At 42.5% G+C, this 23,602-nt stretch overlaps 4 protein-coding genes across 4 annotated transcripts in view; 2 read left to right on the top strand and 2 right to left on the bottom strand. All coding sequences in view use genetic code 11, as the record gives it.

Moving 5' to 3' along the window:
- EGR_05321 (Dynamin-like protein) overlaps window positions 1-3,913 on the bottom strand; it is a gene marked incomplete at both ends in the record, with an annotated part of 6,964 nt that extends 3,051 nt beyond the window's left edge. Inside the window, 15 exons of the mRNA XM_024494570.1 lie at window positions 253-481; window positions 570-804; window positions 1,485-1,673; window positions 1,760-1,832; window positions 1,904-2,034; window positions 2,112-2,331; window positions 2,403-2,639; window positions 2,717-2,788; window positions 2,823-2,927; window positions 2,962-3,021; window positions 3,052-3,083; window positions 3,119-3,182; window positions 3,222-3,353; window positions 3,391-3,479; window positions 3,889-3,913. Of these exons, the coding sequence (XP_024351041.1) occupies window positions 253-481; window positions 570-804; window positions 1,485-1,673; window positions 1,760-1,832; window positions 1,904-2,034; window positions 2,112-2,331; window positions 2,403-2,639; window positions 2,717-2,788; window positions 2,823-2,927; window positions 2,962-3,021; window positions 3,052-3,083; window positions 3,119-3,182; window positions 3,222-3,353; window positions 3,391-3,479; window positions 3,889-3,913 (1,893 nt within the window). The remainder of the gene's footprint in view (window positions 1-252; window positions 482-569; window positions 805-1,484; window positions 1,674-1,759; window positions 1,833-1,903; window positions 2,035-2,111; window positions 2,332-2,402; window positions 2,640-2,716; window positions 2,789-2,822; window positions 2,928-2,961; window positions 3,022-3,051; window positions 3,084-3,118; window positions 3,183-3,221; window positions 3,354-3,390; window positions 3,480-3,888) is intronic.
- A 1,249-nt stretch (window positions 3,914-5,162) lies between these two features.
- EGR_05320 (Ras-related protein RABD2A) lies at window positions 5,163-7,067 on the top strand (the record flags this gene model as incomplete). The annotated part of the gene is made up of 6 exons (XM_024494569.1): window positions 5,163-5,176; window positions 5,250-5,322; window positions 5,358-5,405; window positions 5,438-5,581; window positions 5,865-5,996; window positions 6,879-7,067. The coding sequence occupies 6 exons, from the start codon at window positions 5,163-5,165 to the stop codon at window positions 7,065-7,067; spliced, it is 600 nt and encodes a 199-aa protein (XP_024351040.1).
- Window positions 7,068-8,054: 987 nt separating this feature from the next.
- On the top strand, window positions 8,055-14,667 carry EGR_05319 (Glutathione gamma-glutamylcysteinyltransferase 3; the record flags this gene model as incomplete). The annotated part of the gene is made up of 6 exons (XM_024494568.1): window positions 8,055-8,101; window positions 9,315-9,582; window positions 10,977-11,177; window positions 12,574-13,092; window positions 13,425-13,841; window positions 14,131-14,667. 6 exons carry the CDS (start codon window positions 8,055-8,057, stop codon window positions 14,665-14,667), a joined length of 1,989 nt encoding a protein of 662 aa, XP_024351039.1.
- A 693-nt stretch (window positions 14,668-15,360) lies between these two features.
- Window positions 15,361-21,843, bottom strand: EGR_05318 (RING finger protein 113A; the record flags this gene model as incomplete). The annotated part of the gene is made up of 10 exons (XM_024494567.1): window positions 15,361-15,664; window positions 16,363-16,448; window positions 16,673-17,287; window positions 17,774-17,941; window positions 18,185-18,338; window positions 18,938-19,407; window positions 19,834-20,200; window positions 20,417-20,652; window positions 20,693-20,980; window positions 21,574-21,843. The coding sequence occupies 10 exons, from the start codon at window positions 21,841-21,843 to the stop codon at window positions 15,361-15,363; spliced, it is 2,958 nt and encodes a 985-aa protein (XP_024351038.1).
- Window positions 21,844-23,602: the final 1,759 nt, after the last annotated feature.

The raw sequence follows: 23,602 nt of genomic DNA, 5'->3' as shown, positions 1-23,602 counted from the left end.
GGTGAATAGATCCTTCGGGAACAACCAATGATATATTCTTTCGCTTAGCGTTGGAATGTAGGTCTTTAATAACGGCGTGCTTTTACTACGCAAGTAAAAGAAGTGAGGATCAAGTTCACAGTCTTTAAAGCATACTGACATCTGTTAATGCGTGTAGGCGGGGTCTATTTCCTTAAATTTTACTAAGAAGTATTTAATCCGTACGAACATGAAGTGAGGTAATTTAAGGGTGCAAAAAGTGTTCCTCCCTACCAATCGCGTGATAGCTTTTCCATCCCATTGATGCCGATTTCGAGTCTGCGTAATGACCTCTTTCTTCAGTTTGTCGAAGATATGATCATAGCCGCGCGAGTGCTCAGCATCCTTTGCAGCCCGCTCCAACTCATCGTAGAGGACTTCCCAGCCCACCTGTACACAGGTCTGGGGCAGCTCGTGCTGTGACCAATCGCGGAGCAGCACGTCCACAAAGGTCTGGTAGGACCTATAAATAAAGGCAAAGTGAGGAGTGTACCGGCAGTCGTATTTCCCATAAGACCACAACACAAAGCCATCAACAAAGGCACACTCACCCAAGATTGGTCTTCAGCTGTGCAGGCTCAAAGATGTGTTCAAACACGTAGGACTGAAGTTTCTGCCAGAGGCGCTCCTTGATCTTCTTCTCCCATGTCACCGAGGGTATGGTGCTGAGACTGACGAGGTTATCTAAGATCTCATTTCGACCCTTATCAAACAACTCCTCGCGGTCCATTTCACGGATGTATGGGAAAGTGTTCTTCCACTCGGTCTCCAAGTTATAGCGTATAGCTAACCAAAATAATTAAAATATGGTTGTCCCTTAGAAGGACCGCTAAAGTGGGGTTGTGCTTTCTGTTTAAATAAAATACACATATAGGATAAGTGAAAAAAACCTTTCATGCTACTGAAGTGATATGAAAAATACCACTTTCCAGTGAAACAGACAGACACGAATATTTAACCATCACTATTCATAAGCACGCAACTTCAGCCATGACCGCAAAATATGGATACGGACGCTAAATTCCTAGGTTGGAAGTAAAAGCACTCGAAGTAGCCGAACAGCAACAAGGTATTGTAAACACTATGATGGCAGAGAAAGTATGGGTTCAAAAACTGTCGGGAGCTATAGGAATTACAGGAAGCTTGGATTTTAAGTAAACGGAAAACATATAAGGTTAACACCTTGTGAATATAACTAAAATTAAGGAATCATGTAAAAAGTATTAAAGGAAAAGACGCAATGAGTCCTACATAGTAATTAATAAATAAAAAGCCATTGTCTACTTATCACAGATTAGGGATCGGAATAAATCCGATGGACCAGAAAGGAGCAATCTTGTTCACTGATTCTAGCAGAGACACAAGAACAGTGGAGTCACCAAAATATCAACGGCGTTAATAGGAGCTTGTAAGCCGATGAGATCAAAGTTGTAAGGTGCAGTATGCAGGTAGTACAACGTAGTTACCTCGATAGGTGTCCGCTTCCTGTTCCACAGAATCCTTAACCATCTTCCAAAACCGTTCAGACACCGCCTTACTCATGTTCTCAGTGGTCATCTGGGCCAACTTGAGCGCTCCCTCTCGGAAAAGACGCGACTTTCTGAAAAACTCAGACTCGTACTCTTTGATGCTTTCGATACTCTCGTCTTTGGATCCTTTAAAGTTGTTATTAATATTAAACAATAATAATAGTCGATAGTGACCGATTCAATGCTAGGTTTTCAGTGTAATTCTTATTCACCTTTTCCTGTAACAACAGCGTAGTATCCGAGAGCTTTCATAGGAAACAGTCGCCCTTCGAGAATTTCACGGATCTAGACAGGGGATTTGCAACTGCATAAACTGGTTCTAGAGATTTTCACAAATAACAATTGGAAATACTCACTCGATTTGGATTATAGAGGTTAGCCTCAGCAAGATCAACCTTCGTTAGCACAAAAATTGTTCGCTTTCCTTGAGGGTCGACTGAAGTAACTAGATCAGTCACATTACTTCGTTCAGCATCAATGCTACCATCTGATAAGAGCAACAACAGTAATGAGTTCAGATTGAGAAAGAGGAAACGAGGTGAATCCGTTGGTAAGAAGCCCTACCTTGTATGCAAAGAATAATAGCATTTGGGTTATTCATGTACTGCTTTACGAGTTTTCGAATGCTCTCACGGGTTCCGACCTCCATCCCAGTGGTCTGAGTAGAGATAATTCCGGGCAGATCAACCAAAACCATACGCTGTAAACCAGGACCTTTGACACTAAGCGAGATCACTTCAGTGCTAATGGTCTTGCCGCCCGCAACGAGACCTTGCATTCGAAGCTTGAACAAGTAAATAGAGTGCCAAGAAGCCATTTCAGCAAATTCGTGGCTTAACAGGTAAAAACTGTTACCTCTATCTCATTTCGCAAGCTTGCAAGCTCTGCCTCGTTGGTCAAATCATATTCCTTGGGACTGTCTCGGAAGGAGGCCACATGGTAGGGACCCTCAGAGAGGGTAACTTTGACGGGAGAACGGGTCATCATCTCACCAGATCCCCGTGGAAAAATACGCGCTTGAGCAATCATCTCCAAAACTGACGTCTTTCCCGAACTTTGATCACCAACAACCACGACCCTCGGCAGATGATCCTAAGAACGGCAACAAATAATACAATTGCTTAAATTGGCATTTGCACACATAAACTGTGCAAATGTTGCAAACTGACCTGCATATTATAGTCTGTGTCAAGATTGGATAGCTCGTCGAGAACCTCGGAATACATGTCAATTAGCGTTTTCTATAATTCGCTGAAATGGTAAAATATATCAAACTTTAATTCGATCCGGTTGAGTGGTTTTTTGGTATTTAAGAAGGAGCTGTTTGCGTAGATTCCTGTTTTCATTTTTTTGATCATTGAGAGCCTTTTGATACTGAAGCTGAAAACAATATTAGTAACGGTTCCGACTGTACTTTGGTCTTAATAAGCTCATTTCTAAGGTCCTCGATTATTTCCTCTTTCTCTTTTCGTAACTAAAAAGTAGGCGGAATCCGTATTATTACCTTTTCAATTTCATCTGCCGAAATATTTTGTTCTACGGGAAAGTGAGAAAACAGTATTTGTTGTTACCACTAGGTATTCCAGGTTGTCCCTGATCCGACGCTGATGCATCCACCTGTTCCGCATTGGCATGCTTACAAACGTCCATACAAGAGTAACCCCACGGACCTACCGGGGAGTCCTTAGAAGTCCATGTTAATGAATTTCTTAGAGTTGCAAACAACGATTGGACTTCTGATTCCTCTGGTAGATAATTCTTCAAGTAACCGAAATTGGGTAGGGAGTTTTTTATGTCCTCGTATTTCTATATGCATAACTCGACAATCAAAGCTTAAAGGAACCTGGTTTATGGTATACGCCCCTCCAACTCCAGCACCGAAAATAAGGTAACGCAACTTCAACACACGAGCAAGAATTCTAGCAGTCAAACCTGATGCAAACCGTTGATGATTTAGCCTGAGAGTGGTCCTAACACGTGGGAAACGAGCTCGACCGAGCATCCCCTGCCGTGATAACGAGAGCCTGATATTAGCAGGCTAAAAGTGAAGTATAAACAGCCCAATCCATGTGCAATACTTAGCGCAGAATGCGAAATGTGGATGAAACTGTACAATAGACGTAAAAAAGGTAATCCTCAACAAAACACGAACTTGAAAATTAAAAAACCACAAGATTCTCTAACATGCGAAAAATGACAACAGAATTGTGTCGTGATTGTATTAAATGATAGTTGCAAGAAGTAGACCTTTCACAGATTTAAGATTGACGTAGGATACTAATATGGTATGATGAAATACAACCACACAAAGCACATAATTTGGAGAGCACTAATCCTATACCTTGCTGTGCAATAACGCGTAACATCTTAAATGAATAAAAACATACTCCCTGATGATTCAAGAAAATCTAGCCGAATAACTTGTCCTTTATAGGTACTGTCTATTATCTGCAACTTTAACAAGAAACAATGTTTATAAGCAAACGTGTTACCTAAATATCAGCAAACTTCCAATTTGAATTAATAGCAGATAAGATTATTGAAAAACAAACTTGGGGGTGTCAATGTGCCTATATGTAGTTCTCAGCCCATACCATGACAACACCTCTTTATTATTTAAGAAGCAAATGTTTTATCCCTAACAAGACCAGTATTCGGATCTTATACTGTTGAAGCTTTTGAGGCTTTCCGAAGACGAATAAAGCGCACTACCTGGGCATAATACATATTTTTAAAAAAAGTAGGGCATAAGGCTAGTGGCACGATCAAGAGGTAGTCCAGCTGGTGAAGGTACAGTGTCGGATACCATAAGTGACCGCCTTACCAAATCTCAAGAGTTAGGTGACTGTATTGCGATGGTGGTTTACCCCTCGGTATTTGTGAGGCGCCACTTTTTGTATTTTTGAATTAGCTTTCTTGTACCACCTTGGGTAAGCTGGCCTTTGAACCATGCCAGTAGCCCAAACACCTTCTCTCTGCTGAATACATATTCTGCCCTAGCATTGTGTCTTCTTTTGTCTTCAGGAAAGCCATGGGACGCTACATTACACTATTGTTAGCTTTTGTTATTAAACGCAAAATGATAAAGGAGTTAACAGCAGTGTATTAAAGTTACTATATTAATGCCTGAGCAAGTTTTTTGGCAGTGATACACTGTTAGCTTGGGATCTATGTTCAGAGTTAAACAGGAACACAAGTGATTAGGACAACGAATCTTGTGTACGAAAGCAGTCATATTTATTCATATACGTGATTTTCTCCTTCTATCATATATGCGGTGATTAAAGAAGTTTGAACCGAAGCAGAAAGGAAAAAAATATTTTACTCATATGTCACTTTTAAATAATCTTGTAAGTAATTTTTAAATAACACAATTGTCTTAATTGTTTTTCTCTTAGAGATGAAGGAAGACTTTGATTATTTTGGTCTGTTTCGTACATTCGATTGAGGTTTTTAGGCATTTGTTCGGATAAAAATTAAGACACATATTATGCTTTAAAGTGCCTATTTTAATTACAATGACGTTTTTGTGTTTATTAGCAGTGGACATCTGATTTGTTCCGATTCTTACTTTTACTTTGTGTACTTAGCAGTGCGTCCTTTAAAGGCTTCAAAATGAGTCCTGACTAGTAGGTTCTTCGCTTACAATTGTGCTATATTCCTTTTGCCGCTTGTCAAACGAAGTTAATTTATTTCTTTTAGTGACTACCTCTTTAAACTTCTCCTTATTGGTGACTCAGGCGTCGGAAAATCCTGTCTTTTGCTGCGATTTTCTGTAAGGCTGTGACGTCATCCTATTTCCCTTTTTAGGATGATAGCTTCGTTGATACCTACATTAGCACTATTGGTGTAGACTTCGTAAGAAACTGGGCCTAGTTTATTTTTTTTAGAAAATAAGGACGTTAGAGCTTGATGGAAAAGTTGTTAAGCTTCAAATATGGGACACTGCTGGTCAAGATCGTTTCAGAACTATTACTTCATCGTACTATCGTGGTGCACAGGGAATTATTATTGTTTACGATATCACTGATGAGGTGAGTGTATTTTTAGGGATCAATGTTCTGCTTGACTTACCTAAACAATCCAGTCGTGTGCCTTGAAATATTACCAGTTGCATTAAGGTTGTTCATTTAAAACTTGCGCACAACGATTCACTGTACGTATTCCTACCCTACAATCATGCATTCACCGCTAGATACCAATTGGTGAACTTCATCGTAGAGAATTTTGTTGGTGTTTGATGTGTTCCCAGTTGTCCTCTATGAATTAGTTTGGTGTCTCAATCTTGCTTACTGGATTTATTTTGCTTGATTTTAGGCTTCATTCAATAATCTGAAATCTTGGCTTTCTGAAATTGACTGTTACGCCAATGCTTCAGTGAACCGACTTTTAGTGGGAAACAAATCTGATCTTGACTCTAAACGAGCTGTTTCTTTTGAGGATGGAAAGGTACTACAGCACTTGCAATTTTTTGTCTTTATTTGGACTTTTCAAAATTTTGGTGCGTTCAGTTTCTGTTAGCCATTCTCACTGTTGGTTGTCCTCGATATACAAATCAAACGTTTACCTACCCTTTAATGTGATAATTGGAAATTTTGACACTGGGTAAAGTGCAAGCATATATATATGCGTCAATTATCCGATTGTGTTATTTGTCACTGCCTAGAGTTACGAAACTGCATATTTCTAAATATATGCAGCTTACATGCTCTAGTCGTTTTTGATGATGCCCATTCGTTTTAGTACACCATACATTGGGTTTCAGTCTTACACTGTTATTCGAATATTGTTGTCATTAATCGCGTGCAGATCACATTTGTTGAATTTACTTAATATGTGGTTCCTTTATGTTGACGGTCTTCCAGGATTCCAAGTAAATTTTTATAATGTCACAGTTTTTGGTTTGGATGGTCCACCTTCGGAAACCGAGCGTCTTCGACTCGTACTTTCCTATTATGATTTTGAGTTTATTACAATTACGACAACCTCTTTTCCCTATAATGTTGGCATGTTTTGTTTGGGGTTTTCTTGGTTGCTTGTTTGGCATGGTTAATGGGCTTGTGATAAACATTTGTGAAGATCCTTAGCTTAATCGATTGCTCGCCATTCTGTTGAATGAGATGGAATGTTTGATAGGTGCTGTTTAGATTGGCTTCAAGATAAAGTAAGCACCATCACATAGCATTGCTTGAAACGGTAGATGATTCTGTGTCGTATTTTGTACAAAATTTAATGTGCTTAATATATTTTTAAGGGAATTTTCATAACTGATGGTAAAGTGCTTTTTCAATTCATCAAAACGGTTAGAATGTTAGTTTTTGCCAATTTTAGAAATTTGCTGATAGTTTGGCGATTCCTTTCATGGAGACCAGTGCCAAGACTGCTCATAACGTGCAGGAGGCCTTTATAAAGATGGCAATGCAGATCAAAGAGAGCAGCCCCAATGTACCGAGCGCTGCTGCTGTGACACTCACGGTGGGATCTACTACACCCATCAAGAAGGAGAGTGGATGCTGCTAAGTCGTTATCTCTCTCCCCACCATCTCATTTCTCCTCTACGCATACACAGGCAGGCATCCTTCGTAGCTTCATTCCACTTACCTTGTGTGTGTGTACTTTTCATTGACATCCTTTCTTGCCACTTCTACTCTCTTCCTCTCCTCCTCTAAATTGCCATAACAACGTGTACAGCAACAAAAATTTACACATCAGTCTTTGCCTCATCACCACCTCAAAGACTGATTTCGTGTGCTCTATCGATTGTCTCTTTTCCTTCCTCCAGTCTTTTCCCCTCTTCAAACAGGATGTGCTTGTCTCTGTTTTCGGTCACTTCTTTCTTTCTCTAAATAGAACTTGACCTTCGAGCTCGTTTTTTCCCTCTTATCTGTTTAGAAACGCGTGTGTGTACGCTTGCCTCATGTGATATTGTGAGAGATTTACCCATTCATCTCCAGAATGGTTTTTAAGTCGTCTTGATTACAGGACTTGAGGTTTCGTTGGATCCCATGAATTATATTCAGAAGGCCAAACGATAACAGGGCTTGAATCTGTTTGTGATTCTGTCTTTATTTTGTTGACGAGTGGGTCACCTGCCTTGAAGTAATTTTATGGCAGACGGTTCTTTGAAATGGTGACGTCTACATTTTATCGCACAGGAATTCCTATGCGTATGCTTGTTATTCTGGCTGTAAAACGCATTATCTTAAACGGCCTCTACTAGGACGGATTACATGTATTTTCAGTTCCGTGAGCGGGGTTGAGTCCAAGGGAGTCATATTCAGAAAGGAAGTGTTGAGAACAAAGGGGCTTTGAGACCTCTCCCATTTGTTCAAACCATTCATGCGCGAAATGAGTGCGGTTTTTCGATTACATTATCTGGACCGCAACAGACATTATTCCCAGAATTGTGCGAATACTTTTCTGCAATCCAGAACGGTGCTGTGATAGTCCGCTTGAATGGTTTACTTATTTTGAGTTTACTCGACTAGGATAAATGTTCCTTTTTTAATGGGTTCTTCTACAACTGTACTTGAGCTTCCACTGACACGTATGAGGTGATCAATAGGTGCACCTTTGTGTGAGTGTGTGTGTGTGTGCTTACGTGGAATCAAGTGCTGTCTGTAGCTTGCTTCATGTGTGAGCTTATGGCGCTTCTCCTGCATGCACGTAGTCATTTAACCAGTATAATTCGTACATGCGCAAGTTGCTATCGTTATATGTCCTTTCTTCATAAATAGAGTTTTTGAAACTTTTTCACTCATGATATTCGGCGATTACGAAAGACGTCTATACCACGTAGTGCAGGTTCAAGCATATCTGCTTGAACCTAAATATCGCTGCGAATCGTGCACACGTGTATATGGTACGTTGAGGTCACTCAAAGGTCAGTTGTTTTGGAATTGCAATCAGCCGCATAAATCATTTGCGTCTCTTGGTAGTATTCACCACTTTACTCCACCGTTCTCACAGTCTGCATCCTTGCATTGTTCTATTTCATGTTTAACTTCACCGGGTTTCCTCGACAGGAATCCCCCGGGTAACGTTATTTTGATTCATGTCAACACTTATCTAATGCTCTTTGGACTTTCGGATTGTTTTCTTCATTGTCGTGCCATAAAATCATTCTCTTGTACATTTATCCGGTTACGGACTAGTCGACTGTTTTCAGTCATGGCTCTTTGGATTTTTTAAATCAAAGGTGTCACACACCACAATCTAACATATAATTGTTTGTATTAGAAGCGTTACTGTAGTGCGTTTGATGGAGCTGACATCATGTTCAGTAGTTAAAAGGCGCGGAGAACCTTCAAGTCATTCAAGCCCAAACCTATTTTTGTATTTCAATATCCACGACTTATGTTTCATTGCCCTATACTGAGACATTATGCTAGAATACCCTTTCAACTGTCCATCGAGATGCGTGCATGGCTGTCATTTACGTGAAAGCTAATGACCCTCAAAACTTGTCGATTCCTTAATGCTTCGAGTGTTTATAATCTTACTGCTGCTTCTGGTGTTAATTCAGCGTGTATTTGTAGTATTTTAGTAAGTCTCTGGCAAATAGTTAAGCTGTCGTCATTGCAGAAATCTTTTATTTCCGTGTATATGTGCTAATTTTTTAGTTTGCCATTGTTATTTAGGCCGTGTGCATATGTACAGGGTTTGAGTCGACAAATCCTCACTGGCTGCCTTTTGTTGCCTTTTAGTGTGGGCCGCGGATGTGATGTGTCATAAATGGCTTCGTTTCCTGATTCCTCGGTTTGTCAGACAGTTACTCGGGGGTCGAGTTGCAGCAGTCGCTGTGTCTCTTTCTTCTTCGCCCCCTTCGAGGCTATACTCCTCCACCTCTGATAATCCCTCCCACAAGGCGAGCCTTGTTGCGCCGCCACAGGAACCACGGCAATTCTACCGCCGTCCCCTCCCTGCATCCTGCATAGCTTTCGGCACCGCGGAGGGACGGCAACTCTTCAAAGAGGCGCTGGAAATGGGTTTTTTGGAATGCTTTTTCGATTTGGTTCCTCAACTTCGAACGCAAGTTAGTTTCCAGACTGGACTAAATCGTATCTATCATATTACACTAGCTTCGTTGGGAAAGATCTTAAGGCTTTACTTCCACCGAACTAATCTCTATCACTAGACTGAATGAGTGTATATTTATTTGAAGTTCAGAAAACTCGGAGGTGATTCTGGCTTATTGTTGCGGTTGAATCACTTTTAAATGTACTATGTACCAGAAGAACATGCACCTTCTCTATCATTACGGAGATGTAGTCTTTGCATTCTGAGTATATCCGTAGCCGAATGAATTGTCTATTCTGGGTGGGAATTGGCTGATGGTAGCTCAATTCTAACGTCCCCCTCATGTGTGGTATGAATTTGTCCTCATCAGGTGAGAAGTTGCCTTATATACATGCAAACCACGGGTTTTTTTGCCTAGAGGTTCTTTACTTCATTCACAATTTCATTTTCAGTTCTAAAGCTGGCAATTTTAGCAGGTCATTTTGAAGTGTTTTTTTAGAAGCTCTAGCATAATCAAAGTAAAAAAATATTCCATAATTCTCAAATACTAGTGCTGTTCCGTATTTTCTGCACTTTAAATCCTGAACTGTCAATGCCATTCCGAAAAATACACTCATGGCTTCAATATACTTAGTGTATATTTTAACCTAAGATAAGCACTTTTTTCTTTTCAAAAACGTTAATTCAGGAACTATCTATCAAGGTTTCTTTAAAACATTTGAAATGTTTAACCGTTGGCTATCGCATTAAAATTGCTTCAAGAAGCCCTTTGAATACCCCTAAGTGTTTCCCTTCTGTTTGTACATAGCTGCTTTGGCTAATTTTAATTGTTCCCTATGCATTTTAGTCCTGTGGTTCGCCGTTACCCGTCAAACTTGTTTCGTTTTACTTTATTGTCTCTAAAATTCGATACGCATGCGGGCTGAGACGTTATGCTGAAATGTTGATGTCATCATAAACGTTTCTAGTGGAATAAATTTTTAAATAAAGTCATGTGGGGAAACCCCGCTCCTGCACGAAGACTTCATTCTTTTCTTACAGAAAACGTACTTTCTAAGTAGTTTTCTGCCTTTGCAAGTTCCTATTTAACTTGAATATCACCTGTTTGGGTATCTCGTAACATTTGTATGCAATAGGGGGGCAACTTATATAGTTGAACGATTCACACTGGATGGGGCGTATATTACCTGCAATTTTGATGTTCATTTAACCTTACATTCGGCTTATGTAGGGACATTATTTCTTTACTTTGGTAATATCATCAACTTAGCTATTTAGGTCACATTTCCGACATACTCACTTGAAAAGCTATAGTCTTGTTAATCGGATGTCTTTCTGACTCTCTTATGAGCCCGGCCCCTCCTTGAAGAGATAATTCAATGATGAAAGTTTTTCGTGCATTCTCTGCAGGTGCAGCCATCCTACTGCGGTTTGTCGGCGATGGTGATGGTGCTGAACTCGTTTGAGATGGACCCGGGCCGAGTGTGGAAGGCGCCATGGCGCTGGTATCACGAGGACATGCTCACCTGTTGCCTCTCCTCGGAGGATCTCCTTACCCACGGCATCACTCTCGATCAGTTCCAGTCTATTGCCAAGTGTAACGGACTCAATGTGAGTCCTGACCTCTCGTTTATGAAAATTCATTTTGAAACTTGTTGCTTTGTAAAAATTCTGACTGTTTCAAAAACCTTCAAGGACAATTGTTTAACGAAGTTTTAGGGCAATCGATTAATGTCAAACTCTTAGGGAGGGTAGAAGAGGTGAAAGTTGTTGCTAGTCTGTTCATTAACCTCAGTTGATAAGCGCTGTGCAGATCAGGGCAGGGGTTTGATACTGAATGGTATATTTCTAGGCGTCCCCCATCTTCTCTACTTATTTAGAAAATGGCCCAACTCTCTTAAACCGAAAAGTGGTGTAAGTGGTTGGAAGCCTATTTCCGGAGACATGAAAAAGGTGTAAAATTACTAATGCAGATAATTATATCTACAGTAAATATCGAAAAAGTTTAATGAATAAATACGTGGCCCTGGAATCTTGGATTATGATTGGTAGAATTTCGTTGGATTTTACTCAAGACCTCGATAATATTTTCTACTATTTTTGAGAATCTTCGTGCTTTTGCCAAAAAACTCAATTCGACTGGTTAAGCTGCTGTAGCGTCGAGGTGGTTGTGCTTTATTGAGTCAAAACTGGTATTTCAAGATCTATTCAGATGGTGCTTTTCTGCCTAAATTCACGTTTCTTATAATTGATGGATTTCATATTTTTCCTGCATTATTGACGCCCATTTTGTGCTTTCCGGCAAACCTATTTTCTTCTCAAAAACACCACAGTAAGTAAAGTTAAGCTTGATGAGCAGACATTAGTATTTGGAGAGGAAGGATTTCCATGATTTTGCTGAGTTTATCAAAGCTTTGAGCGCTCATACCCATAAACCAAGATCCCCAACTGATTTTTCATTATTGACAACGCGTTATGTCGTAGTAAAAGTACCTTAATTCATACATTCTTTTATTTGAACAAAATCACGGAAATCAGCAAGTTTATATTAATTTGTTACTTACCACTTTTTACCATTTAAGTTTGAATGGTCAATACCATCCAAATAAAGTTTTTATCTTTCACTTCGATAAACAAGTTGCGCATCCGAAGCTTTCGCCACAATCAAATGTACAAAAGCGGAAAGGTGTTCTACAAAGCGATGCAGAATTCGTTTCAAATTTGTGCAGTGTTGCAAGTTAGGTAAACGGGTAACTGCTTAGTTGGTCTCATTTTTATATAACCTAAGTATTCAAACCCACCTATCTTTTTTTTTTACCTCGACCAAATGCTCTTCTTGTTCTCGGAACACTTTTATTTATCACTTCTCAGATTAACGAACGTGATACCCGTTAATCATTCTAAAATCAACACCATTGTCTCTGGTTTCTTCTACGCAAATTTGAGATCTTATTTCCTGAAATATTCATTTGGTAATGTTTTCTGTTTGTTTTAACTCGTTCCCTAGGTTGATCTGCGACAGCCGACCTCACCAGGCGAGACAGTGGAAACTTTTCGATCCTCCCTCCTGAACATCTGCTCTCAGTCTCTCTCGACATCGGGCACGATTTTAGTGGTCTCCTATGACCGCAAGGCGGTGAAGCAGACGGGGAATGGGCACTACGCGTTGGTGAGCGGCTACCACCCAAAGCGCGACCTCATTCTTGTACTCGAGACTGCAGCCTTTAAGTACCCCTCCCATTGGGCGCCCCTCACCGCCATCTACAACGGTATGTGCTCCCTTGACAATGTAACTGGTCGCCCACGTGGCTACATGTTCATCACCAAGGCCTTCCACGCTCGGACCGGCCTCCTTTCCCCTTACCCACACGGTCCTGCAGCTCCAGACGCGGATGCGCGAGATCCCTCTGCTCAACAGCCCCTCTCCGCCAACGATCCGCCCTCTGCACTAGCTAAAGTCGCGCCCTACGTCAGTCAACTGATCAACCAACTCACACTCTTCTGCCTTCCTGATACCGTCTATCAGGTGTCTTAACTTTTAAATAATTTTAATGGACATGCTGTAAAAAATGTACAGATATAGCTGCCAAAATACATAAAATAATTTGCATCATTACTTGGGTAAAATGCATATGACTAGCTCTTTTTCTCATCGTCGTTTGCATTTCGATTATATCGTTGGTGGAGGTGTGAACGATCAATTTCACGAAGTCTCATTCGATATTATTGTGGTTTCCGCAGTTTAATATTATATGTTTAATTACATATTCTTGGTAGGCACATTTGAGCCATACCTTTTGCTAGACATATAAGCGCATGAAAATTTTCAAATCCTGAGGAAATCTTGGCGCCTTTTAGGCATTTTCTTCTTCTGCTTCTCTGCTGGACCTGGAAAGTGCCGGTGGTCGCCTGCGTGCAGTCGCAGATGAGTGGTCAGCTTACCTCAGCTCGACGTCACTAGAGAGCTTGGGGAAGACGTGCTGCTGCCTCCTGCAATCCCACAATCAAGAGCGAGGTCAGAGTTTGAGTCGAGGTCAACGGGAGCCATACTCAGCCTTAGGGCCCGGGAACTGCTCACCCATTCTTACATCCACCTCACCGCCCCAAATTGGCCCTGCGCATCGCTGTGATTGTCCTTGCCTCGTGGATATTCTACTCGACCGGCTTCTCGCTCTTCTTGTCAAACACCGGCCTCCCAACTTCTTCTTCAGCTGCCAGCCTCTCTGGGCCGAATCCAGTCCCAGTGCCTCTTCCACCAACGAAACTGCCACACAGGTCTGTGTCCTTGGAGTCGCTCCCGAGTGAAAGCCCACCTTCTTTCACAGCGGACACTTTCGAGATTATCCATTTGGAATTACGAAAGTGAGCTGTTTTAGGTTTCTATTTAACTCTTACAGTTTTGGTGATGCCGTCCAAGATAGTGCGATTCACGTTTAACATATCAGTTTGTAGCTCAGTTTTTCAGATTCTGGGCAACCCGGTTAACACAACCTTGAGGGGTGTGCAAGTGAATCGTGTCATCCCGGTCTTACAGGTCCGTGTAGTGTATTTCTTGCATCTCAAGGTGGTATTTGAGCTGGTGTCATCGGCCGCAGGTCGACGAGCTCGACTGGCGTTAGAACGACTGCAACACCGATCCTATGAGTGGCTGACCTCAGACAGTGGGGGTCCGCTGACCTACCGCGCGGCGCCGACTTCAGGGTTGGGGTTGAGAGGAACGGTGGCAGCGGCTGGAAGCAGTGTCCCCTATCGCCGCCCCGCGTGCGCGTTGCCTCTTGTTACGGACCCGAAGATTCGCGCCACATCCCTCCTCACTGCCTTTCTCCTTGCCTTCCCCTACCACACTGTTCCGCACCGTTCCAGCACTACCGGCGACGCAACCACTGCAGACGATGGTGGTAGCGAGCAAGCCCTCGTGGGGGTCCTGAAAAGTTCCCACCATTTGCTCTACCACCTGCCTCTCCTGCCAGGTCAGACGTGCTTCGCTGTACTTACACCAGGCACGCGCAACGAGCTCACTACCCTCTCTAACATCCTTGCCCAACTTGTGACCACCCGTCGGTCCCCTGGCAGTCGCTGCATCGAAAATGCGGTAGATTAAGTCACATCTCCCTCCTCTCTTCACCTACTCATTATATGAATGTACTGTACAATTTTCCTCTTTTTCGTTAAGCCATTTTCCCACTCTTGCTGTTGTTATTGCTCCGATGGTGTGTAACTCCTTGGCATTTATTACTGCAAACCGTTGTGTGGACTAAATTATGACTGAGTCAGGCGAAATAAATGCCTCCTATCTGCCTCGATGGGCCAAAGGTGGCCTCTCAATTCGAACTCTCTGGATTTTGCAAATCATAATCCCATTATTGTAAAAAAGCACTTTCTCACTCAACGTTCGGCCCAATGTGATTTATTGATGAAGACTTTTCATGCCTTTAGACTTCAGCTTTTGCCCTTTTCAATTTGGTCTCCGACCGCATTTCTGTTGGAGCTTTTCCAGGTTCCAATGATTATGACTGTATATCCCAATGTGTTATAAAGAATAAGAATATTCGCTGATAAATTTGTACTACTAGCCTTTGCATTACGGGACACTTAAGGGCACCCGACCACTGCTAAGTAACCACCGACTGATGTACAGCTGTTCTATCCACAAAACCAGTTTCCGATTAAAAGTAGTACCTTAGGTACGTATGAGGCCTCTGTCTGATTCCCCTAGAAAAACTAGGTAATTTTTTGGTGCCTCCGTAGGCAGTCAAATTTTACAGAGTGAATCTCTTTGATGGAAAGGAGAGTTTTAAGATGGGGAATTGAGGCTTTCCTCATGGAGCTTGCAGGCCAACTCTGCAATGCTGGCGAGAAAGCCTTCTGCGTTGTCACTGGCACCGTCAAAGGTGGCGACCATCTCGACCAGACGATCATGCGGGTAAAGGTTGTCATCGTTCCCAAGGAGGTGAAGCAGACAGAGGCACGTAAGACTGGCTTCATGTGGCCGCAGGTGTAGGTTCTTGCTCGTGAGGTTGAATTTGGCCACCACGTTCTGCAGCTTCTCATACACCGATGGCAAAGGGACCTCCAAGCGAAATAGTATCTTCTTCAAACTAGATTGGAAGGAGTATCAATTAGTTTATATTGTGAGGATAATTACATGATCAAAAGAACACGAAAGGCCTCGATTCACAGCGATGTTTGCTCGATCACTGGTGTGGATGCCCGCGACCCAAGAGATAGTGTTTTTAGTCCCAAGTTCTCGTATTTTCTGCAAGTTCATTCACTCGAACTTTTTGAAACATTCAGTGGTTCCTCCTATGAGCCCCTCCGATTAGTCAATTATGGTCTGGATACACTCTGGGTGCGAGGATGCAACTACTTCACGACGACTCAACACTTCAGTCTGTGAACACACGTAGACATCGGGTCCTAGGTGTACATACGTCGCCGGCATTAGAGACCTCGTTTCCTCGATGTCTCACCTCTTGGATGATCACGACGGTTGGAATCTCGATAATACCCGTGCTCACGCTAAAAAAGCCAGTTCATAACAGCTACTGAATAGTAATGATGAATGCACATCTAATTTTGCGCCTCATGGCATGAGAGCATTTTGTGTGGAATAAAACATAACTACGCAATAAACTTAAATGCTAGAGTTGTATACCGTTAGTAGACCAGTAAATACCATTTACATGCAGGACAAACCTATGAAGTGATGGAGTTGCTACACTGCTGCGGCGGCGCGATTCCACCAACTCGAGAGCAGGCATATTAAAAAAGGGAAATGTAGTACAATCATGTTTACCTCGGCAAAAGGGACTCCACCAACAGGCGGAGACGGTAGCTGCGCTGGGATACTGAATCAACTAGAGGCATTACCACTGGAAGAGGCTGGAAAAAGTGAGCAAAAAGGCTGAGATGATTAATCATTTTTATGTACAATAGGGGTATATCATTCCACCCCAAGAAGATTCTAAACATTAAAATACCCTTTGAAATAGCAACCAGTTATACCCTCCACTGACGTTTTTACTCAAATTTTGCAAATTAACCTCTATAGTCCCACAATCCTCGTGCGAACTAAAAGTGTAGCAGTCACAAGGGAAGGTACTGACCTTTTTCTCATATAAAAGTGGAGATGGTGATTGAGGAATGGCTGAAGTACACGATTCCTTGTTGAATAGGACCTCCACAGCCTCCTTCGTCAACCATTCTTGAAGTCGAGCCAGAACAATATCTGCAGGAGTGGTCTTAACTTCCTCTCTAACCTTTCGCCTCTCGATAGTGATCTGCTTCGGTGAGCTCTTGGCTCCGGATTCAGCCATATTCCTCCGTTCGGTTAATTCGGTCGAAGTTAACTGAGGAATAGTTTCATTCCATGGTATGGGGCTCTGTTTAACTCTTCGATTCTCCACCTCATCCACATTTTCATCCAACTCTGACGAGCTACTTCCTGTATCTGCCTCTTTGTCGGACATGTCACCTCCTTCACCCTCCTCCTCAGACGAGGAAAATTCATCCTTCTTGCTTTCGTTCTGAATGTCATCGTTCAGTCGAAGATGGTAAAGTGCATCCAAGATCGTCTTTCCCGGTCGACCGGGCGCATTGGGTGGGAGGAATTTGATACCGAGCATCGGACCGGTGGGCAGGGGTCGACACCACGCCGGCTCTGTGGGGATTTGACGGCGCAGGTAGCATGACGCACGATAGCACCAGTCAGAACAGAAGTACTGTAAATGTCGAAATAAACACTCTACTTAAATTGCAAGTGAAACGATTCTCAACTCCTACTACCACTTTGAAACTGCATCAAATCCAAAGGACTTTACCCACTAGGGGTGGGATACTAAGTTCGAGCTCTTATTGGTACTTAGTTAATTAGTTCCCTGAAGTAAACGTTTTTTTAAAGAATGAGACATGAAACCAGAAAATAATTGACTTTGAACCAAAACTACTACATAGATGACCTTTCATCGAAGTAAGGCACTGAACTGCAATTGGTGACTGGTTTACTATGCTCTGAATGAAAAGAATATCACCCGAATGTAGGACATACTTAGGCCCGCATAGAAAATAAATCACATCTGGAGAATTCATGCTTCACAAAAAGGCTAAAAAAATTATACCATTTCGAAAGAGTCACATTGTCGTGGTCTAGTTGTGGCGTATGGGAGATTCAAGTCGCAAAAATTACTTTTACACACACACACACACACCTTTCGATCGCCAACCTCGTAGACACGACGTCTGGCGACAGAGATGCGATACTGCTGTTTAAACTGTGTTGCCGACGCGGGTTTTGGACAGAGGGGGTAGCCGCAGTTACCGTAACCGATGCGCTCAACGGGGATGTCATCGTACTGCTCGCGCTCCAGCCAAGGCAGCTGCGAGGGAAGCAACCATTGAAAGAAAACAGTGGCGCTATTCTTATCCACTTTTAGGTAACAGTAGCCTACTTTAAACCAGCTGGTGTGATATTGCTTTAGTGGAAGTGATAAATGAAGTTATGTAGTATGTCATGGTATATTTTCGGCTTTAGCGATTAAATTACAAACTTATCCAACCGATAAAACGGTAAAGCTAAATTAAAAATTGAGGGAAATTGGTGAAATTAGGTGAGAGCTTACTGCAATTGCAACCATTTCTTCAGAAACGGGATTCATACCAAACCGCTCCACAATAGTGAGAGCGTTCTTCAAACAAAGTGCTTTCCGCCGGCGAGTTGTGTCGAAATCCGCCCTTGATGCTTGGAATGGCCCCTTGTCTGCTTCTTTCGACTCCCTTAATTCAAATTCCTCGGCCATTCAAACACGGAGAATACTAAAATGCAACCGATCGAAGAGGTGCTCTGTACCTCATTTGTGCTTCCAACAAACAAAGATAGCCATAGTGAAAAAGAAACGAAAAAAAAGTATTTGGCCATGAAGGTTGGCGCAAGTAATCGTGCAACCCTGACGACGGCATTTAGAACAAAGGGAGCAAAAGCTTTTAGTGAATAGGTGCCATAAAATGCACGTAGAATCAACTAAGAGGGGAATAAGTAAACAGCGGTAGATACTGATTGATAAGATTGAAAAAAGGGGATAGGAGACCAGCACAATACGTCCTAATTTAGTGGATGGCTGCGTTTGGAGGATCCAATCAATTATCACAGGATTTTCCGCTAATGACAGCCGGTACTCAGAATAAAGAGCTGACAAAATTTATTAGTAACCAGGAATGCATGCAACATTCTACTTTTTAACCACTGTTGTGCATATTAATGATTCGTTGTTGACTTGATAGTTATACCAGAGCATATCCTAAACAGTTTGGAAAGACACCAGCAGACAATCAGAGACGAATACGGGATGAATTAGTCGCAAATATCTTTATTGGACTCAGAGGGAGGATAGGAGACAAGGGCAACGAGGGAGCACTGGAAGCAGTGAGCGTAGGGTACTTGAGCTAGGGCAGCGACACCTTCAAGAATGAATTCGCCGCCGCACCGACAGGGCGCCATATATATTTCAGAAGGATCGATAGCAGTGTGGACATCATTGTCGGCGTCATTAGTGTGACTAGCCTTGAAGTCAGCCCAGGAAATGGTACAGTGAAGGGGTGCGGACGCAGCCTCCTGTAGACGCGCTTGACGCAGCGCAGCGTCATAGCGCCGTCGGCTTTCCGCCTCGCCGAGGACACACCAAGCGCGTCCCAACGCCTCAAAGCGTGCTCGTCGCTTTGCCCGCTCTTCTGCCGCCAGACCCACGCACTTGTCCGGATGACATTTCAGCTGTTGTGCCCGCAGCGCCGCTTTCAACTTGGCCGCATCCACTGTCGCCTCACAACCCAGTAAGTTGTAATAGTCCTCCTAGACCAGCACACACATCCATAAGCCTACTTCACATACGCAGAGGCCCACGCCAATAAGGTGAACTTTTTGGAAGCATAGCTAAGGAGAAGCTAAACCTACCGCAACTGGTAAACATTAAGTAAAGGCATTTTAGTATGTTCGAAATCATTCCGCCAGTCAGAATTCAATACACTATTCAATGTAAACACTGCTAGAAATAGGTACAATGCCTACAAACACAGGTCAAAGTCCAGCATGACAAAGGGTTAGGACAATATTCACATCAATCAACGAAACCAAAAGACAGGCCCGAATAGGAGAGCTACTAGAAGTGTCAAAACTTCATACAAAATGCACTTCATTTGATTAAAATGGGAGCAAACGAGTAGACTTTATGTACATATATCAGTCTGATTCCTCTTCACTGGTATCACAGTCTTCCACGGCTTCGGGTTTGGCTCCTTCTAGACGGGTGAGGGTGGGGAAGACGGTATTCGTCTTTGACTCCTTCCTGCCATCATTATCTGACTCGTCTTCGAGATCGGAAGAGCTAATGTAATGCTCGCCGTGGGCATTGGTGATCGAGTAGGAATGAGAACAGCAGCCATCGCCGTGGTGATCCTTGTGCTCACCGTCTTCATCCTCTTCGGGCTGCCCTCGATGCTTCTGCTTGGCCTTGATGGCGGCGATGCGGGAAAGGAGGTCCCTAGCCATCTTGAAGACGCCTTTCGTATCCTCAGTGCAGGCGTAACACCGGGTCGTTTTCTTCAATCGCTTCAACGCACACGCCGAACAGAAGAAGTGCTTACAACTAAGTGTAAAGCAGAACAATACATGCCTATGAATATTATTTCGTAATGATGGAAGAATCACAAGCGAGGTTTTCCACAGTTTCATTACATTAGCCCACAGGAGATTAAGAGTCCAACATTCAGTTCCATGATAACGAATGAGTGTGACCTACGAAATGCATGGCAGCATTAGAGGAGTTCAAAGTTATATGAACTAAGTAACTTTTGAAACGAACCTCGTCACAACCGGATCCTTGAAGTCCTCACGACAGATGATGCATTTGAGAGGGAGGTGTAAATCGTCATCTTCATCTTCATCAGATTTGATTTCGTAACGGTCATCATTGCCCTCAATGCCATAGGTGCCCTCAGCAAATTCTTGCTCCAGCTGCCAACCGTGCTTGTAATCTGACCGGTCGTGTAGGAATTTGCAGCTGTCACCGAAACTACAGAAACCTGTTTCTTTGTAGTCCTATAGAGAGGAAAGATAGAGAGAAGAAAGATAAACAGACCTTGCAAATATCCGGCTGATAGTCCCATCGCACAGTAGCTCGCAGGTGCGCTGGTGCGCGCATGGGACCCTTTCGATTGAAGCCGCTCGCCGCGTTGCCCATCACAGTATCTTTCTTCTCAAGATATTGAGCATAATTGTTTATTCCTCGATAAACCTTGTCTTGGTTCGATTTCACCTCCTTGTTGATTTCTTGGGATTTGATGAAGAGCGCCTGAGCATCATGCGACGTCTCAGTATCGATTTCCAGAGTCGCAGTTGCTCTTTGGTCCTTCGGTCCGCTTTGAGTCTAGGCCAAATAATAAAAGAGTGGGGCTGCCAAGGTACATAATCAGTTCACAATAGTTCGTTCAAGCAGAGGAACACACAAATCAGATAAGCTTCTGTAAATAGCTAGGATTTGAGGTCAGTGCTAGTGAAATGAAATTAGACAAAACACTTAATTGGATTGCATTTTCCCTAAAAATACAATTCCCCATGGACGGCCAAAATATCCCCATTGCGGTTACTAAGCTGATTTGGAAGTCCATGCTACACGAGCTGTCAAGGCAACTATATATCCACTTGCACTCATGAAAAACAGATTTTACATCAATTACACGACAAGAGAGGTGGAGTACAGCACTTTGTTTTGGAATGTTTCGATGGAGCAACATCGGATGGGCAATAAAATGCAATTATTATGACAGAACCAAGCGGAAAAGTGAATAAAGAATTGAACTTTAAAGAGCTCTGCTTGTCATACATTCGAACGATGTAAAGAAAATTCATTTAGTACATTAAATAAAAGTGAAGTCTAACTAGTGCTTATATAAAACGACACAAAGCAAACCATACCGGTACGTTTTTAAACATGAAGCGAAAGTATACGACACAACATACCGCATTGTAGTCAGCCTTGAATGCTACACTAGTCAGATCATCATCAGACTCTTCATCCAGGCCCGTTTTTCGTTTCCCAGCGAAGTACACAGTCTGCTGGATCAACGGATTCGACCCCACACGCTCCTTTTTTCTCACAATCCTAACGTCATCATCACCACTTGATGAGTCTACAAACATATAAATTGAGCTGTTCGGACCTTCTTTGGCACGCGTAGCTGTCCTTCTTTTTTTCTTGATGAAAACGCAAGTTGCCCCCCCTTCGGACATTGACCATACAAAAGCGGCAAACAAAACACCAGCAAGACCCAAGTGGGCCGCCTTACTTTGCAAATACCTTAAACAAACCCAATAACTTGCACCAGGTTTGCTTAGTAAATAAAAATTATTTTTTTTTTGTTGGCGAATTTTTGTTCGTCAAGCTGCAATGTGTGAAGATTTAGCCGAGATTTTAATATGTACTGTTATCCTATGGCTAAAATGTGGGGAGGCTTACACGCCGCAAATTTACATTGGAATCTTTCCGCTCAGACTTCCCCAACAATGGAACATTGTTTCTCATGTTTTGGATGTGTCTTTTGGTTACAGAAAACTCAGTTTAGTTATAAGTTGTTAATAGCCATGCAACGGACTCAATGCCTCTGCTTAGGGGAGGGTTACATTACATTTGCCGAGTGGACTAGCCGCTGGGCCATGCCATTGGCCCTAGACCCTACTCTATGCTGAATATATGTATTGTGCTCCAGTGAAATGTCTCCTTTCGTCTTCAGCTAAGTCTCAGGCGCCACAAGGATATCTTCTATTCAAGCAGCAACGTGCGTCTTCCATAGGGGTTAAAGGCGTCAGCTAGTCACGTGGTAGGCATAAACTGGGTCGCCTCTCATCTAAAAGTCATGTTTAAACAAAGATGTATTACAATCGCTGCTAAGAAGGCAATTAAAGCAAGATAAGAGGAATTAAAAATTTAAAAAATGGATGAAAACGCCATCGATTTGCACTTTTTATGCATTAAACCGTAGTGGTCCGATAATTTCGTAACTGTATCCGGAGCTGTGTGAGTCCTTCCTGCCCCAATGCTTGTCCTTCCAGCAATACAGTCTATGAGTCATCCTAGCAGCTTTCCAGCCCTCCTGCAAATCCTCCTTCATCCTGGTGTGTTTTATTACAACTTCAGCGAAGATTCGACACGCTATAAAGCAGGTAAGAGAATACATCCAGGTCGATGTTTTAACAAGTTCCCCTTTACGAAACGCACTTTTTTACATAATTGCCACATCTGCACAAACGCTATAATGTTTCTTAAAACAAGTTCATTTGACAGTAATGGTCTTAGAAGATTATTTTTTATTTTTGCCTGCATAATAACCGCCTAAGTTTCCTTTTGTAACCCATGTCGTACTTCGTCGCCAATGTTGTGGTGATGATCACCAACCAACTTAGTTCCATGCGATGGAAATAAATATTGGAATTTAAAGTTGCCTTAATCAGTAAATAGATAGGAGTAAATAGGATTTAGTCGGATTTGTCAGGTCATGCCTTTACAATGCAGCAGTAAACCATTCCCTTGCGTCATCATTGAGGCCTTAATAACCCACAGTGGTACGGAATAACTACAATTTGCATACAGCAGGGCTGGATGGCTGTAAATGAGAATAAGGCCATGACACCATGATGGTGACCTAAACGTCTCAAGCTAAAGGGCCGGCTTAGCTGAATGTACAGTTGCGACATGTATCGTTCCCCAATAGTCCTCCTTTTTTGGACTAAGAATTAGGCCCTTTCTGAAGTAACTGCTTGGTTTCGATTGCAGTAAGCCCTTCTGTGGATTGTGATCTACCGAGAGATGGACTTAAAATCGCTATAATTTCAGGGTTAACTAAATGCTACAAGTGCTTGAGACTGGGATCACCCGGTGCCTCTCACCCTATACTCGTTGGCAAGTAGACGCACGAATTGCGGTCCTCATCTCCTGATTTCTCGGTTTAGAAGCTTAGACAGGATCCAAGTTCATCCACATAAACTCCAGTTC

Source organism: Echinococcus granulosus (genome assembly GCF_000524195.1).
Source record: "Echinococcus granulosus chromosome Unknown EG_S00038, whole genome shotgun sequence".
Taxonomy (NCBI): Eukaryota; Metazoa; Platyhelminthes; class Cestoda; order Cyclophyllidea; family Taeniidae; genus Echinococcus; species Echinococcus granulosus.
This window is presented reverse-complemented; position numbering and strand designations above follow the sequence as displayed.